General features: G+C 34.8%; 1 protein-coding gene across 2 annotated transcripts; it reads right to left on the bottom strand.

Moving 5' to 3' along the window:
• Positions 1-162: 162 nt before the first annotated feature.
• anne (polyamine-transporting ATPase anne boleyn) lies at positions 163-18,462 on the bottom strand. Of its 2 annotated transcripts, none has more exons than XM_087412861.1 (11): positions 16,343-18,462; positions 9,235-9,319; positions 8,919-9,146; positions 8,589-8,710; positions 8,349-8,505; positions 7,898-8,102; positions 7,480-7,818; positions 6,442-7,393; positions 5,606-6,125; positions 5,344-5,525; positions 163-3,312 (listed from the first exon to the last, which is right to left on the bottom strand). In XM_087412861.1, the coding sequence occupies exons 1-11, from the start codon at positions 16,359-16,361 to the stop codon at positions 1,892-1,894; spliced, it is 4,230 nt and encodes a 1,409-aa protein (XP_087268987.1). In that variant the 5' UTR covers positions 16,362-18,462; the 3' UTR covers positions 163-1,891. The 2 variants fall into 2 exon arrangements, with proteins under 2 accessions (XP_087268987.1, XP_011058902.2); XM_011060600.2 differs by lacking the exon at positions 16,343-18,462 and adding an exon at positions 9,785-9,920.
• Positions 18,463-18,490: the final 28 nt, after the last annotated feature.

The raw sequence follows: 18,490 nt of genomic DNA, 5'->3' as shown, positions 1-18,490 counted from the left end.
GTGTGGAAAAAGTATTTAATTATAAGTATAAATATATTTTTAAATTAATTATCCCTGGGTATAGGTACAAATAGATATAGTGTAAAAGTATCTGAACAATTTAAATATTTTTTAGGTATTTTTAACAAAAAGAGAAAAAAATAGAAAAAGAAAAACAACAAATTGCGTAAACAAGTTTTATTTTATATGAAATTACTACTTATGTAGTAGGTACATACAAAAATGTTTAGATAATGAAAATTATAATCGTCATATGTCAAAGCGATAAGCTACCGTGCACTTTGTAGAATATTTTATTTTTATTTTTATTTGAATCTTTAAAGCTATCTCCTTGATCTTTATTTGAAATGAAAATTTAAAGTTCTTTGATAAAGATATGAATAAAAAAAAACTTAATTTCCAATTCAGTTTAATTTTCAAATGTAGAGACTAAAAAAAATACTACTTACTAATGTGAGGAATTTTTCCTGCATCCGTAATAAGCTCTATATACAGATCGAGCTTTAATGCTTGGAACCAATCAAGAGAGATTACATCACATGACCAGTCTTCTCTTCTTATGAGGTTCTTTAGTCATCATTCCACTAAATACTAACAGGACGTACTAATGCATATTAAAACCGTTGTACTGATTTAATCTGCATAAAAGTAAAATGCAAATATTTCAAATTATAAAATACAGATTTTACTTAACAGTACAATAAACTGTATTGAAGATTTCATGGTTTAATTCATTTTTATATTCATATTAAACGCATATATTAACGTCAATTTGTGTATGTACGACATCTTTAATGTGCATCAGTGCACCCTGAATGCACTCAATCGAATTCGCTATGAAATTACCTAGGTGATGAAGCATATAATAACACTTGCACAAAGTTGAGACTTAGAGAAAAACGATAATTTATATAACAATCAAAAATTAAATTTCTAATATAACATAAAATGTATAAATAAATACTCTTGTACCTACATATCTAAACTTAAAAAATATCGTACAAAAGAATACTCAGGTACATATATAGGTATATAAGGATCTAGGTAATGCACTTAGATACAGCTAAAGTATCTAGATACTATATCTAGATACTTTTATCTAATATGTTCCAACGCTGTTGATTTATTTTTACTACGCTACAAAAGAAGCAATGATGAAATGAGTGAACAATGTCTACATTAAAACATATTTTATTTGACAACCACTACTTTTCAACACGAACTATAGCGTTGCAAGTAAACCAACGCGATTAAGTATCTATATCTGTTGCGCATATTTTGTAAGTACATATTTTTTTTTTATTTTGACGTAGTTATTTAACAGTACGTAATCGGCCCCAAATCGCGATAATATCTAACATATCGCTATCGGTTTGACCTATTTTATAACATCGCATAGTATTCAGAAAAATTCTATTCCTTAATGAATTATACCTAAACATGCACGTCTCTGACAGTCACCAAATCCTTCGCAATATTACTTCTAGTTCAAGGCAAATTTCGCCATGGAATGATTTTCGAGATGAATATTTAGCAACGAATCATTTCTATCATGCAATTATTGATTTGCAATCATCATTCGCAATTTATTTTTAAATCTTTTCGTTCCGTTAAAATGCAACGCGCAATAAATATATGCGCTATAAATTATTTATGTACAATTATGCTGCTTGAAAAATCAAGATTACAAAAGCATCAGATATTCAAAACACAAAAAGCCGCCTTATCAAAGATCCAGACTTTCTTCATATCATAAATATTATGCTTCATATCATAAATATCGCTTAAATGCGTCGATTAGAAATAAAGATCAAATGATATTCTGAATTAACTATTATATTGATTTAGAGATATTTAGCTACCTCGACCGATCTTTCGAGTATTTCGGATCTCAGGACGGCAAAATATCTAATTCAAGCACATTCTGAGTATTCGACACTCGATCGTCGCTCTTGTGCACTAAGACATCCTTGAAGTCCCTTAGTTTTTGCGGCTGAAGGGTCGCATTGGGATTTCTTGGAAGTGTGGCGATGGGATTAGTATTGTGATTTATGTAGGGTTTCTCGTAACGATTGATACCATTTGCTGATTCCGAATTGTGTCGTCGCTTCACCGTGGTTTCCACATTCGATTGTTTCGGTGACAAGTCCTCGAAGCACGGCACCGTTTGCATTGACACCGTGTTTCGGCAATCGTTGAAAAGAGATCTGGGATTGAGAGTAACTTCGCGAGCGGATCCAAAGTGTTTAAAACCGGCGCAAATTGGTGAATTGTTCATGAAGTTACTATCGGCAGGAAGACATGATTCAGTAATTCGTTTTTCGATTTTGATCTCGGTGACGTTCTGCCGGATTAATAAATTTGGCGCCGCTTCCGGTAGCGGCTCCTGGGAAATCGGCGGCCACTTGAGATCGCGCGCCATGTCTCGTTCAATAGCTAAAAACTTCCGTCGAGATTTATCCAAGTCATGCCAGCGATAGCGCAATTTGCCAAACACGAGGTATTCCACAAATAGATACTCAATCAATAGCGCAATCACGAAATTTACTATGCCATAACCGATCAAGATGAAGCGAAACTTTAGATCGTCAGGCATCGTGAGTTCGAACCAATTAACCAGCCACTCGAAAGGACATATTGCGAGGTAGATGGAAAAGAGACTAAGAAACACGAAGGAGGTGAGTAGGCCATAATTAGTGAAGAGAGACTTTCTATATGGCGGTCCTTTGGAGAACGCTACCGCCAAGATAATATACTGCATAGAACTGACGATAAAGACCGTGTAATTTTCTGAGCAGCTCACATGATCCTTGTCCTCGGTTGCGGTAGCGTTGAATGGTTTAAACCATGACATCTGCTGCAAATGCCAAAGACTCGTGTATTGGAAGGTCGCGACGATCAGAAGTTGAGTGATCAGACTGAGAATTGGTGATGTGCTGATGAGACTATTGAGCGGTGCTATTTTTACCAGTGGGCCCTCATAGGCCTCGGTGCGGCCGAAAAAGAAAGCGAATATGGAAATGATGAAGAGATCGATGTACAAAAACTCGATGTCTGTCAAATTAGACTCGATGTTGTAGAGGAGCATCACTGAGATAAATTGCGTCAGTGAGTAGGCAGCCATGTACTTAAAAATGCCAAAGGAAGTCACTAATGCGGCGCGACCTTCTCGTATCACCGTCAAAACGCAGGAGATGTTTGTTTCGCGACTGGTGAAAGGCGAGGCAACGGAAGATTCCGTGTCCGACAATGATATCCCGGTGTGCGCCGCTTTCAATGCGCCGCAATCATTAGCACCGTCTCCCACCATAGCTGCGGAAAAAGAAATTTTATGTCAAATTATTAAGATTCACAAGTTGTCTTTTTGATTCGCTGCTTTTGTCATTCTGTTAACCCTCCGGAGCTGATATAGATCTATTGAATCCACTCAATTAGAGTATTCTCTATGTTATAGAGAATTGCTCTGCAAATTTGAATTATTGCCCAAAAATTTTTGTATCCAGTTAAATGAGATGTTTGATGATTTTTTATTCGTGGACTTTAGTATTACAACGTTTCTGATTCGACATCACTTTATAATTATATATAGCTTATTAGTTCAATTACGTATACAATTATTTTTGCATTATCGAGTAACATTTTTATAGTTTATATTTTTACTTACAATAATCGCATGCAATAATAATAGATATGTATATGTCGCTAAGACTAATATTCTTATGCAACAACACTATATATGTCATCGGTGGATCGCAGTCTTAAAATAAATTTAGTATTTACACATAGGGGAGATTGGGGCACCATAAGTCACAAAAATTCAAACTCTTAAAAGTACATCTAAATATACAAATTTTGTATTATTTTTTTTAATAATTAAATTATAATGTATATTTTAAAATTTAATAAGTATATTTACCAAGTATTTCTTAGTTTTTAAGAAAAAAAATAAAAAATATTTTTTAAGAAATGACCCATAGTCCCATACCATAAGTTATACACAAAATAATAGAATTATGTAAAAAATAACGGTAACGAAAGTTGAAAAGTATTTTCAATTAACTTACACATTTTTAGCATAGTCACTAATACAATAAAATATAATTAATAATTAAATAATAAAATATAAATAATAATATATTAAATAATAAAATAGAAAGTTATAAGAAAACAAATGAAAAATAACCATTAATATAAAATAAAAAATTTATTACGATAAAATAAAATTAATTGCTTAAAAGTATAAACTGCCCTTTTTAGTACATATATTTTCTGTATTGTTCCGTTTCATCATTAATATTTATTACATGATCCATGATACCCCACCCAATTATACATTTAATTATATATTTAATAAAAAATTATAAAAAATGTTAGATTATTACTTGTAACGTAGTAAGTTAAGAAAAGATGCGCAAAAACTTACATCTTATTTTCATATATGTATCTTCTATTACAAAAATAATATTAAAACATTTTTATGCGGTTAAAAAGTTACTGTTGTACCACATTAATGATTAATGTTTTTCGATACAATGGAATTTAATCACTATGGAATTTAGTCACCTAGATTAAAAATATAGGCAACGAAGTAACAATTATATTGTACAGTAGTATTAATTTAAACATTTTAGATTATGTTAAACAATCGATGACCTACGATACGCTGTGATCCATGGGGCCCCGGTTTCTCCTACATATATTCTTTTATATACAAATTATATTGGGTCATCTAAAAAGTATCCGCGGTTTTTTGTCACTAGATGTGTGTTGATGGTATATCTAGTGACAAAGTATCGCGGATACTTTTTAGATGACCCAATATTATTTTGGTTTCATAAAATTAATTAGTGCCTTGTACAAGTGATGTCGTGCAATGATGCCATGTGAAAACGACTCATAATCGGATCGATCTCAACTGTTATCATATATTATACATTTATTTTATACATGTATAAGTGGACTATTAAGTCTTATGTCAAGAACGTAAAAAGGAGAGATTAAGTAATTTCATAAGATACTCGATGTACAATGCTGGATTGAAACTGATATTCTAGTGAGAAATGATAATAAAATCGATTCGACGTCGATTTGATTCTTTCAACGTTAAATCGACATCGATTCGATATCGATTCCATTATCATTTCTCACTGGGTTTTGGCAGGAATTCTTTAGACCTAGGTAACGTTTAGGAACTGATAGTCCATTCCACTTCCAGTATCATTATTAATTAACATAAATTAAATGGGTTTTATAGATCTAATGTGTAACTGTTTTAACGTCAGCTTCGGAAGATTAAGGATGCGCTATACATTGACCAATGTAGATGTTTTTTGTGTTACTTACCAACATAATATCCTAAGGACTGCAGTTCTTGAACCAACTGCTGCTTCTGATCCGGCGACATTCTCGCAAAAATGGCACCGCGAGTCACCATCTTAGGTATCAGTTCTGGATAATACTGCTTTATTAATGCCCACGTTTTTCCTGTCAACGCGAACGCGTACTTATTCTTGGAATATTGCACACTGTAATTCAAACAGATCAATAGAGTTACATTATCCAATAATTTTAATAGATCACATTGCTTAAGAACACAGATACTTACTCATCCGATAAATAATTAATATCGTTCTCCAACTTAGTATTACCGAAGGAACCGCTCTCGACAGTATCCAAACTAACTACACTGTTCATATCGGATATTTCGCTGAGATCGGGCTGACTATTTGGTGAAGTTGGTGATGGTTGACTATCGCTCTTTGTAAAGTAAATCTGTGGTTTCATCTGATTCTGCTGATTCGTCGAGACAGCGATCACAGGTATACCTGGCTTCACGATGTCGCAGTCTCTGGCCACTGAAAGTGCGGTCAACATATTGTCGCCCGTTACCATCACCGTCTTAATGCACGCAGTGTTCAATTCGGCAATCACCGGTGAAGTCTCGGGCTTCAATCGGTTCTCCATAATTATGAGCGCTAAGAATGTCAAATCAATCTCGGCAGCTTCACGATTTATGCGTTGCACCTTGGCGTACGGAAGACGATTCAGAGATTTGTGCGCGAGAGCGATCACTCGATATCCTTCGGATGTATATTCTTGTAGAACAGCTGTGAAATCTGGAGGAACTACAAAAAGAACGAGTAGAAATATCATTTGTATTAATAGAATTAAAACAGTAAGATTTAATGACTACGTAAGATTGTATTAAATTGTAAGATTTTAAACTTAACATGACTCTTCATTATTGCACGATAAAACACTTAAGATTGAATTCACAAGAAATGCTTGACACAAATTTATTGTGTAACCCACTCGTCTTACGAGTAGACGGAAGATCTCTTCACGCTATTTGTTATCGTCTGACAAATATCTTTTATTCTCCTCTATATATTCTCCATCATTAGTCATTTACAAAATATAATGCAAACTGTAAAGACTTACTGGATTCTGCTCTTGAGAGGCTGAAGATCATCTCTGGACTACCCTTGCAATAAAGATCATAGTGATTGGCGCCCAATGTTCTAGTAATCACGCTCATCCTTTGAAGACTTGATGTAAAAGGAAACTGCCGGACAATGCCTATTTCTAGTCCTTGTTCACCCAGTTCCGTCGCAGAATCGCTGAACGCGGCATCACACAGGTTATTGAGAGATATACCGTCTACCACATCGGAAGACATGGAGTTTTGTCGACTGAGCGTATCGCCCAAATCGGGCAGTTTTTTAAGAAGCTTAGAGTTCTTTGCTGGCCTAACGATCGTCGGGAAAAGCATAGAAAATTTAGATGTATCAGATACATCAGGTTCCTCCAGCGTCCATCCAGTAGATTCAAACATTTTCAAATCGAGCGGATCACCCATCAATTGATTATCGATTATGGTGAGTCCATGGCATGTAACCATGCCAATAAGGACTTCGGATAACGATAGACTAGCGATGTCCTTGACAGGTAACTGAAACTTGCCATCTGATACACTCACCACACCCCACATATCCAAACCGTCTTCGGTTAATGTTCCAGTCTTATCGAAGCAAATGCAATCGATGGATCCCGACACGTTAATCGTTCTCGGACTCGTGCAGTATATTTTTTTCTTTTCCAATCTACGTTGCGCTACGAGACGTCCAACCGTCATGGCAGCTGGCAACGCTGGCGGTACAACAATAGTGATGAGATCTAACGCTTCCAAAGCAATATGACTACTGTCAATGCCTTTCCTTACTTTTGTCACGATGGTATAAATAACGCCGATGCTGGCTATGCATGCTAATAATATGACGAATTTATATGAATCCTGCTCGAACTTGAAATCCACAGGTGGGGGGTACATAATGGATCGCACAAGATCACCTTTGCTGGTATTGAAACCTGTTCTGATAACCACAGCCAGAACCTAATGTTTCAACACAATCATTTCCATTTATACAACATTAAAATACCAATTTACAAATATAAAATTTATATGTTAAATAAGTTTACCTTTTCACTACCGTAGTATCTTGTTTGAATAACTCTGGTACCGCAGAAAAGCGTATGCCTAGCATGTTCTTTGGTATTATATATCACATCATTGGAAGAAGGAACTGGTGTCTTTGTGACAGGTACTGATTCCCCCGTCAGCATAGACTCGTTGAGAATACAATTGCCAGTCAGCAGCACGGCATCGCACGGCATTAGACATCCATGAGACGGAATTACCAAAACATCACCAGGAACCAAACGTTCGGCCGGCACTATCGCAGTTTGGCCGATTGAACGATCTCGCATCACCGTGGCGACGTCAGACGAATGCACCGTCGATCGCAAATTATGCTGATTCTAAGATGAACAAAATTCGATCAGATTGATCATGATACGAGATATATAGAAATTGTAAAAAAAAGGAAAAGTGACTCACTTGTCGTGTTTGGAAGACTGCCATTATAATGCCGGCACTTGACATCGCGAGAATGACCATGGCGTAGTAATAATAGTCGTCCGCGACCCACAAACAAAAACTAAATAGTTGGAAGACGTAAAACGGGTTGAGCACTTCGAGGCATAACAGTGTTAATATGCTCTTCACGGGAATCACAATCTCGTTATTGCCATAAATATTACGCCTATCGATGTAAATAGTTCAATTAATTAATTTAAACGACATTAAAATGTCATAATTGATGAATCATGGCGTATTCTCATTAGTGACCATTTCTATCTATATAGATTAATTTTAATTAATTTACTCTTCATCTTTTTATAGTTTTTCAAATTAGAAAAAGATGAATAAGTTGAATCGAGATTAAAGTTAATTTATATTAATGGAAATGGAAACAAAAGACACTCAAATTATGTAGTTCAGCTTTTACCTCATGTATTGTTCCTGAGAACTAAGACCTTGTGCTTGATGTAACGTGGATGTTAGAACGTCGGTATCGAGGCCACGCAATTTTAAGAACTCCGATCTCTCCGGGTCCCAGACGTAGGTCAGCTTCTTGCAATTGAAAATGGTAATGGATGGCACCTCTAAAAATACTTTCTCGTTTAACTCTCTTATGTCTGAAATGCACAAATAATGATGCAAAAAAGCATACTGATTTTTTACTCACGTTTGAATTGACCCCCAGAAAGATGCATAGATAACATTGCATAAGTTTCCTTTTCTTCTTTGGTTATAACACTGCCGTCCCATGCGTCATCCATCAGAGATTCTTCATGGAAAGATTTATTACTATAAAATAAAATGGAAAGATTTAAAAATAAGTAAAGAATTGAGACTTGATGCCTAATATTTTTCTCTTTCTCTCTCTTTCTCTATATAAATTTTAAATACATCTTCTTTAATCTAATAATTTTTAATATCTTATATAAAAATAATAATTGCTAATATTAATTTTATTATATCTTGTTTGACAAGATGCATTAAAAACATTACTAACATAACTTCCTTAGCGGTCAAGTTCCTCAGCTTCTTCACGTAATAACTTGTGTGTTTTCCTTGAAATTTTTCAATTAACAAAACGGTTTCTGCCTCTTCCAAAGAACATTTTATGTGGGTGGCTTGAAGCATAAGATGCGGCACCCAATGGAATATCAGCCTCAGCAGACCTCCAGTAATAACAATCAGGAACCAGATAATAACAGTCCGTGCGTGGTTTCGTCTATAACTGTAACAATAATAAACGGAAATTAAGCGGATTGCGAGGTTCAAAGAGAATTCATTTATGATTACTTGACGTAATGCAAATGACATACCCATAAATTTCCATCTGGTCCTCTTCACCAAGGTTGATATAATCTACGCCATTCTTCAAGTGTAGAAGACCATTTGCTCTGGTATCTGAAACGACGCCAAAATTGTTACAACCTGTAGCCATTCGCATGCCGAACGTCCTGGTGAATGTTCGTTCACCAATAGCGAACTTTATGTGACTGACGCTTTCTCCGCGACGTTTCGTAAGATTCTACTTGTTATTGATAGCAATAGACGTGTGTAGAATGCAGCGCGTTTCGCACACGGCAATGGTACTACTAGTGGCCTTTATAACTCCGATCGCGTCAAATCACGAGGGGAATGAGAGAGAATGGAAATTGTGCGGTTATCGAGGATAATCGCGATAAAGTAGCCAGATAGAACAGGACAAGCGCGTTTATTTAATATATATATATATATATATATATATATATATATATATATATATATATATGTCGAGCGGTATCAATGACCACAAAACGAATTTGTCGATAAATGAAAAATAAATGTTTGGGAGGATAACGATAGATATATTTCTTCTTTTTTTCTTACCCTCCAACAATTCCGTCTTTTGCTCGTGTTGATGTTCATTTACAGTAGTCGCATTGCGACTACCAAAAACACTGTAAGCATTTCTGGTGAAGCTCAAGTTTAGCTTATTCGGCGTGGGCGGCATGCTCGCGACTGAAAAAATGCAGCTCAACCGAAACTTAAGAAGGAAAACGTGATTAAAATTCTAGAATCAACAGAATTTTCTCTTAAAATTCTCGCATTCCATATCGCGATATCTGTTTTCCTTTATCTTTTTTTTTAACTTTAGAAAAATTGTCTCTTCTATTTTTCTTCTGGAAATTTTTAAAGAAAGTTTCGTTCGACTTCTTTTGACCTTGCTTATCTTCTTGTGTTATTTGTCTTCACTACTACGTATTATAATTTAACACTAGCCTTAGTATCTAAAGAAATTATTGTCCGTATTGGGTGCTCCGTGAGGGCCACCTCAGATCGCTCGATGTGAGACAGAGTTACTTGCTATGATTAAAAATTCAGCTGGGATATTGAAACGCGAAGACAAAGGGAAAGAGGGAGAGAATGCCGAAGACGATCGGTGAGCTGCTAGGTACGACGTGGGTGCCGTTTGAACAATTGTGCTCTTCGGGACATTAACCCCGTCTGCTACCGACACCGATTGCCCGCCATTTCGGGGTCCCTCTTCAAGGTCCTCGTAGGTCTTAGCGACGTGTTATCCGGCATCTGGCCGGCATTGAGCTGGCACGGGAGACGCGACAATGACGACGACGTTCTTCTATGGACTCTGAAGGTCGTCTCGCGGTTGTGCCAGAACCATGAACCGATGGCAATCGTTGAGAGAGTGGCAGGAGAACAAGAATGCTGATGAGCGAATAGCAGTAGTTGGTGCTATCGCTTTGGACCTGCCCTCAGCTTCCTGGATTCGTGTCAGTCGCCAGGGTCGGTGAGCTTTCGCCAGCCGATTCGTGGCGTGATCGCCGCTCGTTCACCCTCGCTCATACCGCGTTTCAAGTACACCAGATCCGAAGTGCCCCTGCCTGCGGAACCACCACGTAGCGGCCGCGGTTGCGGCTGCGGTGCTAGCACTAGATCGCAGTAACGGTTCGCTGCTTTTCTCTGCGTTCCACCTTTAGCTCTCGAAGACGACGATCCGTGATTTCTGCGACCGCACGCGGCCGCTACACTAGCTTCTGCCGCCTCTCTTATGTGCTCGTGCCTCCCTTGTGCTGCTCGTTGGCGCGATCGCAAATACATTACGGGTTATAGGAGTATCCGGGATTGCCGTCGGGATGTCTCGATCGGCAGAAAGATTGTGACAGCACACTATTTTTTTACACGCGCACTACCGAGATTTTCCCCTGGAAAAACGCAACAGCCTTGGTTCTTTTTCAGTAGAGATATTATCAGACGCACTTACACAGTATAAGTACACTTAATGATGAATAAACAAGTTCTTCCGATCAAATCAATCAATACGAGGAAGAAGTTACGCAATATTAGCGCATTCCAAGATTCCCCGAAATCACGAATCTATAAATAAATTACTGACTATATCAATGTCTAAATTCTCGATAATATGAAGTATATGTGACAAATGGAGAGACAAGAGAAAGAACTTCTCTATACGGAACACCAACAGATTTTACACTTTTCGCGAATACGATCGTCCTCGCGGAGAAACGATGACTTTTCCTTTCGTTGCACTATTTTTTCAGATGATTCGCTTAAACTCTTCATTCTTTTCAGGACTTCTAAGTACAGAGAACACAGTGCAATAGTTTGTGTCTAGCATTTTACTCATAGTGCTGGTATATGGTATCGTTGATACGCAATAGTATGTTCCGGTTTTGATCACTTGCAAATTAGGAAACGGAAAAGAAAACGTCACTCTCCTACGAGAAGTCACTTTGCGCGCTGGTGTTTCTTCAGTGCGGCGCTCATTCGTAGTGTTGCCGCCAGCACACCGGGATGCTGTACCTCGCAAATGAATCGTCCTGCGTTTCAGACTCCAAAATGTTTCCTTGCAGTGAACTGCATGCAAGTGCAAGACAATTTGCGAAAATGTGCTCGTACTAAAATGGCGGCGCGGCGCCGTCGTTTCGGAGTACAGCTTCGAAATTGCTGACTCTGGCCAGACTGGCTGGCTGATTAGCTGGTTGGCTGCGCAGCAATTCCTCGTGATTGCTGACCGCCGACGTCGCTCATTGATCGAACAAACGACGAAACTTCACTAGAAGGAGATTTCCTTCATCGTGGGATACCAAAGAACACGCGATTGAACGGTGCGACGTAGAGCTGGGGATTTGTCTCCTCCGGATTGCAACCTGCCTCTGAACGTAAGCGAATCGAATATATTGCACGGAGACCGACCGAGAGGAAGACTTGCGCCCTGAGTCGTAGCAAACTTGACAGGGACGTATCTAAAAGGGGTGCATTGTCGAACGGCTCGAGTTAAACGGGTTCAATGCTCCAGCAGGGACAACTAAATATCTATTGGCTGCGCTTTCAATCCGCGCATGATGAGAAACGTGATCAATCATAGTTTACAAAAACAAACATTAGATAAGTTTTATCTAGCACTTGTGCACTTCGTTTTCGTAAAACCGATTGCGCAAGAATATTGCACGAGGATAAATATATCAAATTATCATACGAAATATCGTTTCATACGCAATACGCTGTTTTAACAACTGCAATAGTTAGTGTTTAACAAGTATCGATCACAGTTTATTTTAAAGACTTATATCTTAATTACAATTTTATCACAAATTTTATCACTTAAAATATTCTTTTGATATTTTAAAATCATATCCTTCTAGATGTCTTTATAAAATGCAACATATATTTCCTATTTTCTTTTTCTACGATATGAAGCACATCGTTTGAAAAATACATTGAAGCCAGATTAAAAACACATTTTACAAGTTATTTGTAAATAATTCTTCTTAAATAAAATAGTAATTGAGAGGCATAATTAAAAATCAGTAAATTATTTCGTAAGATTTTTAATCGTTTGAATCGTGATTTTTACTTTGTCTATAAAAGACATTTCGAAAGTCCGGCAGGTAGAACATGCATCACATTTCCTTTGACTTTTTATGCGGCTGTATAGCCGCACCTGGAGTTCCCCTACCATTAGCTGCTCAACTTATAACGATGACGAATGTCGACATCATCGTCGATGCCGACCATGACTCATTTTTTCGCTAGCGCCGACGCGACCGAGTTTCCTCGTCACTGTTCGCTAATTATGGTTCTGATTTAAATCATCTTTCCTTAATCAGATTTAAATCAACTTTCCCTTGTGTCATTATTTAGTTTCCAGTAACAGGTACGCATTCTTTTCCATCTCCATATATCGCTCCAGACTCTGCTGACTGATCATATAGGCTATCTTCATTCATCCAACTTCGTCTCTTCGTCTCTTCTTTTACTGCGACTCCCTCCTGCCGTTTCTGCCTGCTATTTCCCTCTTGTTCCCTCGCGTCCCATGAGGTCTCATAGTTGGAATATCGAACGACCAGACCCTCGTGCTATATACCTCGTTTTAGCTAACACACTTCTGACACGTATTCTCAGTTGCAAGCATTTAAAAACCTTTATTTTTTGACAAGCTATGCATATATTATAAAATTTTGGAATAACTCCCATTTGAAGATATTTAACAATACAATTATTATTAATTGAACACATTCTTGTGTTTAGATTTCTATCTTTCGATATAATTATTAACCTTAATCATTAATATATGTATACAGTTATTAATATAATTATTAATATAATGTAGATATGTTATTAATCTTAATTATTAATTTCTATCTTTCGTTATAATTATTAATTAATTCCTAATACTCCTTTACTTTTTAAATTTTCATTATTCATACTTATTTTTAACATTTACAAATATTTTCATGTCAAATTTTTATTAGTTATAAGTTTTTATTGGTTGATAACTTACAACCTGTCGCTAAAATCGCTAATCCTGCAAATAAAGAACTTTAGAAAATTTTTGAACGTGCTTTTCCGTTTGCAGGTAGATGGCTTTTTGTAGTAAACAGATAAGATTGAACATTTATATTCGCATCAGTTCGTTGCAAAATCGTCACGATAAATTACAGTTTTTTTTTTGTAGCTTACTGCTTATCTCTATTTAAAATCGCTTATGTCTGCTAATAATTCGCACTATTCTTTATCATATCATTTGACGTATTTCTCAATAAATTCGAAATTCAAGATTAATTGATGATTAAATGAGAAAAATAAGTGAATTTTATTGTGGAGCAAAATAACTCATAAAGAAAGTGAACATAAGGTTACATTTTCGCAGAAAGACATTTCTCTGGAAATGGATAAACTAGATGAAGATAATGATTGGCGTGTTTCCTTAATTGAAGTGTTAAATAGAATTAAAGGCTTGTCAACTTCGAAACGCTGAATGACACATCGTTAGCAATTGAACAATATTACTTTTGTCTAAGCGGTCGTGACTTTAAATGGTGCAGAGATTGAGGACAATATTACTAGCTGAATTTGTTGTTCTTTTCTCGATTCAATTTGATGAAATATACAATTAAATATAAGCGACGACTATTTTAATGCTTGTCATTAAAAATATATGAGTAAAATTTTCTGTGCAATGATATCGTTAATATCTAGCTCTCAATTAAAGAGGAAGATACAATCTTGCAGCGCATTTAAATTACACTTAAATTAGCTACAAGCTTTTCTACCCACTTATAAAGATATATTTTCTGACTCGTCGCGCTATAATCAACTTTAAAATATAAAACAGAATTGCTGGTTATGTAATATGACAGGATTTATGTGTATACGCTTGCTGCGCACATGAATCTTGTACAACTTATTAACTCTCTATATTTTCTAAAAATTCGTCCGTCAAAAAGATAGGCGAGGATATAAGTGCAGCAGTTTTATGTAATATTTCATAATTTAAAATGCAAAAGACAGTAGAAATAAGTATAAAAGGTAGTATAATTATGTTAATATAATACTGTAATAATATCAATTATCAAAAAGTCATATTATTAAAAAATGCCTTTTGTGATCAATATATTTAAAAAGTAACATGCGTAAGCATCAAATTTTTTTAAATATACTGTTGTATTATATAATACATTTCCAATAAATTTTTAATTTATAAGGTATTTTATGAAGAATTTATTTGAATAATAGTTACATATATATGTATATGTATTCAAATAAAATTCTTTATAAAATACTTTATAAATCAAAAGTTTTTTTATTAAAAATGTATCATATAATACAACTATGTATATATGTATATATATATATATATATATATATATATATATATATATATATATATCACAATGGTAAAATAGAAGGCTACAATTTTGTTAAAACATTTAATTTTACCAATGTGATTTTATTCTTATTGAGCCATATTATCATTAATTTAAGTTTTTATATATGATATAGACATATTAATTTTACAATATTTATGAGCCATATTATCATTAATTTAAGTTTTTATATATGATATAGATATATTAATTTTACAATATTTATTTGCATCAATATGTTTTATTTAATACGATTTTAAACCAGTTTAATCTTTAGTTTCATAAATCGCTTTAGTTTTATGCTTGGGTAAACGAATTGAAAGTCTTACCTTATTTTTGCAATTTTATGACCCTAATATAAGTTGCGGCTTAGAAAATTATCACGTTAATTTCTTCTCTTAAATCTCTTAATATTTCTTTTTAAAATTTTTTTTTTTTTTAGCATATCTCACTTTATTATACAATTATTACTTAACGTATTAGGTGTTGGAATTAATTCGTAGCGTTTTACAAGTGATGGGAAGTACTTTCATTAATGTATTTTTTAATGCTCATGTGAAATAAATAACATTCTTTCATTAAAAAACGCTACGAATTAATTCCAACACCTAATAAAATATATACATTGAAAATTGACGTAGAAAATTATGCACAAACTATACATAGTTAACTGAAAATTGACGCAATTATATACAAAGTGCACACAGCCTATAGAAAATTGGCACAAAAGATAACACACAAATGAGTAAGAAACATTTCAAGTATGTCTATATTATGTAAAATTTAGCATGTTGTTTACCGAAAATGTAATTTCTCTAATCTATATATTTGATATAATATAATAGAGTCGTGACTCTATTATATTATTTATATAAGATATTATAATATTACTTATATAAGATTTGATAACGTCATATTATTCATGTAAAATATCATATTATTATTCATATGTAATTGTTGTCTATGAAACGAAACAGGTGTTTGCTTTAGAAATTCATACTAGTGATCATGCGACACGAAATTGTACAATTTAAAAGTTTATCAGTGCAAGTAAATAATAATTAATATGATTAAAATGACAACCATGTGATATTAGCGTATTAAGGATTCCGAACATAAGGCCGATAATCGGACACGATATATATTGACAAACGAAGCGAAACGGTTTGACAAGAATGACGAGACCAATCTTTCTCGTTTCATAAATCACACTTCAATTTCATAATATACTTGGATAAACAATCTGGGGAAATCTTACCATTCGCTGTTGTGTCCATTTTGATATCATTCGATGATCAACAGCTAGTAAATTATTATTTTCTCGTGGTTCTCGACAACCTGTTTCCTCGTGAGATAAGTGTAAACTGTCTTTATGCGTTGCACACTTAACTAATTCTATAACACTTTCAATAGAAAAGATACTGATTTTTTTTACAAGAGGTATATATTTTTTTCTTTTAATCCACCAACCACAGTCCATAAAAGTTGATTCTAGTTACACTTTATATCAGATTAGAACAACTACGCTCCGCCCATGTACATATGTTTCGAAATGGCAATAAACTCGACAATTTGAAAGATAATTACTGACTGTAGAATTTTAGGAGTAGGAGCGAAAATTATTAGGGATTTCCACCTACATCGCGCTGGGTTTGACAAATCCACCGCCATTTCATCGGAAGAGTATTTCAGTGGATTTTTGACACGCAAGCATTTCTCGATCGCGATCTCGCGTTCGCGCGATCGAGAAATCGACGACAGTACGCGACGGCGCATCAAAAGACACTGTGCTCTCTCGCCAATACATCACGCGGCCGATCGTTCTCTTTCCACCACACAGGCAGTATGTGCCACCACCATCGGCCAAAAGTCATCTTCTCTTATCGTTATAAGGCTTTGCTTGCCAGCCGATTCATCAACGATCTAGATCCACATGATAGTGTCGAGACAAATTTTTCAAAACTATGTCTCGTCAAAATTCCTTCTCGATTGAAGATACCGATATTGATAATTACGCGCGCTTTGAGAAAATAGTTTATTTGTATGATCACATAAATGACAAAATTTAAAGAATATATTTGATTCTGATTAGAACATAATTATTTTTTTTAAATTCTGCAATTTGCAATATACATACTTGTAAACTATATACTTTTTTTTAACTATGTGTTTTCTTTATGTCAATTAATTCATCTTAATATAAAATATTAAAGTACAGTTATATTTAAAAAATGAGTTTTATTGATGAAAATACTGTTCAGTCCGATTAAATCCAAGTATTAGCTTTCAAATGATATAGCAAAATCTGTTCATATTTTAAAGTTTTGCCTAAGGAAACTTTTGATCAGTGAATCAAGAATTACAACATACTGTAATTTCAATCAATTTCACCAGGCCAAAAAATCCAGTGTTCTGTGCAAGATCCTTTCAGTAAAAGATGTTTAATTCTTATCTATTATATATCTCATTTATATATATATATATGTGTGTGTGTGTGTGTGTGTGTACCTAATTGATAAAACTTAATAAAACAAAGAAAAGCTTTTTATCTGTAACGTAAATAAAAAGTTTTTTTTTTGAAATAATACTAATTTATTTATAAATATAGAAAATGTTCAAATTCCTCAAAGAGTTGAAGCACAGTTAAAGAAATAAAATGGAAATTAATGAAATTTAATTTTATTAAAGATAGAAATCAAGAGTTCTTATACACGGACAAAAATTTACATTTGCAACGACTTCAAGGTTCAAGCCATGTGGCGCTGTTACTAATGTGGAACTGTGATAACTCCACACTGGATTAGATACAACTTGTAGGGGCGTTCGGATTCCCACCTGCTCTTTAGATGTTATATTATCCTTATTATTTACTAAATGAATGTTAAACAAGGATGATAGGACATCTAAGAAGCACCCAAATAGGAATCTGAACACGCCTTAGCGTGCGAAGGAGGCGTGCTCGAGTCTTGCTAAAATCGTCGCAAATACAAATTTTTTCCTGTGTGAAACTGTATTAGCTTCAGGATGGATTCAACACAACGTTTATTACATGTTGCCTGTTGGTATGATTTAATCACTGTATACTGATCAACTAATGGGGTGACAGCGCCAAAGTGATACAAGCCCGTCTCTTGTAATGATGGATAATAGTCACGTGAAATCGTGAAAATTATCGAATCGCGCTATTATCAATGTGGAGTTATGACAATTCCACATTGGATTCGACACAATCGCTTATAGTGTGGTCGAATGGCGTTGAAGTCATCGCAAAAATAATTTTTTCCCATGTATTACAAGATAATTATGAGAAATAAATGTAAGGAAATATAAAGAATGAAAAGATTCGTGTTAAATGAAAAGATTAAAATTCCTAAGCATCATAGTATTTCTAAGCATAACGTCATGA

Source organism: Acromyrmex echinatior, chromosome 13 (genome assembly GCF_024713525.1).
Source record: "Acromyrmex echinatior isolate Ae372 chromosome 13, ASM2471352v2, whole genome shotgun sequence".
Taxonomy (NCBI): domain Eukaryota; kingdom Metazoa; phylum Arthropoda; class Insecta; order Hymenoptera; family Formicidae; genus Acromyrmex; species Acromyrmex echinatior.
This window is presented reverse-complemented; position numbering and strand designations above follow the sequence as displayed.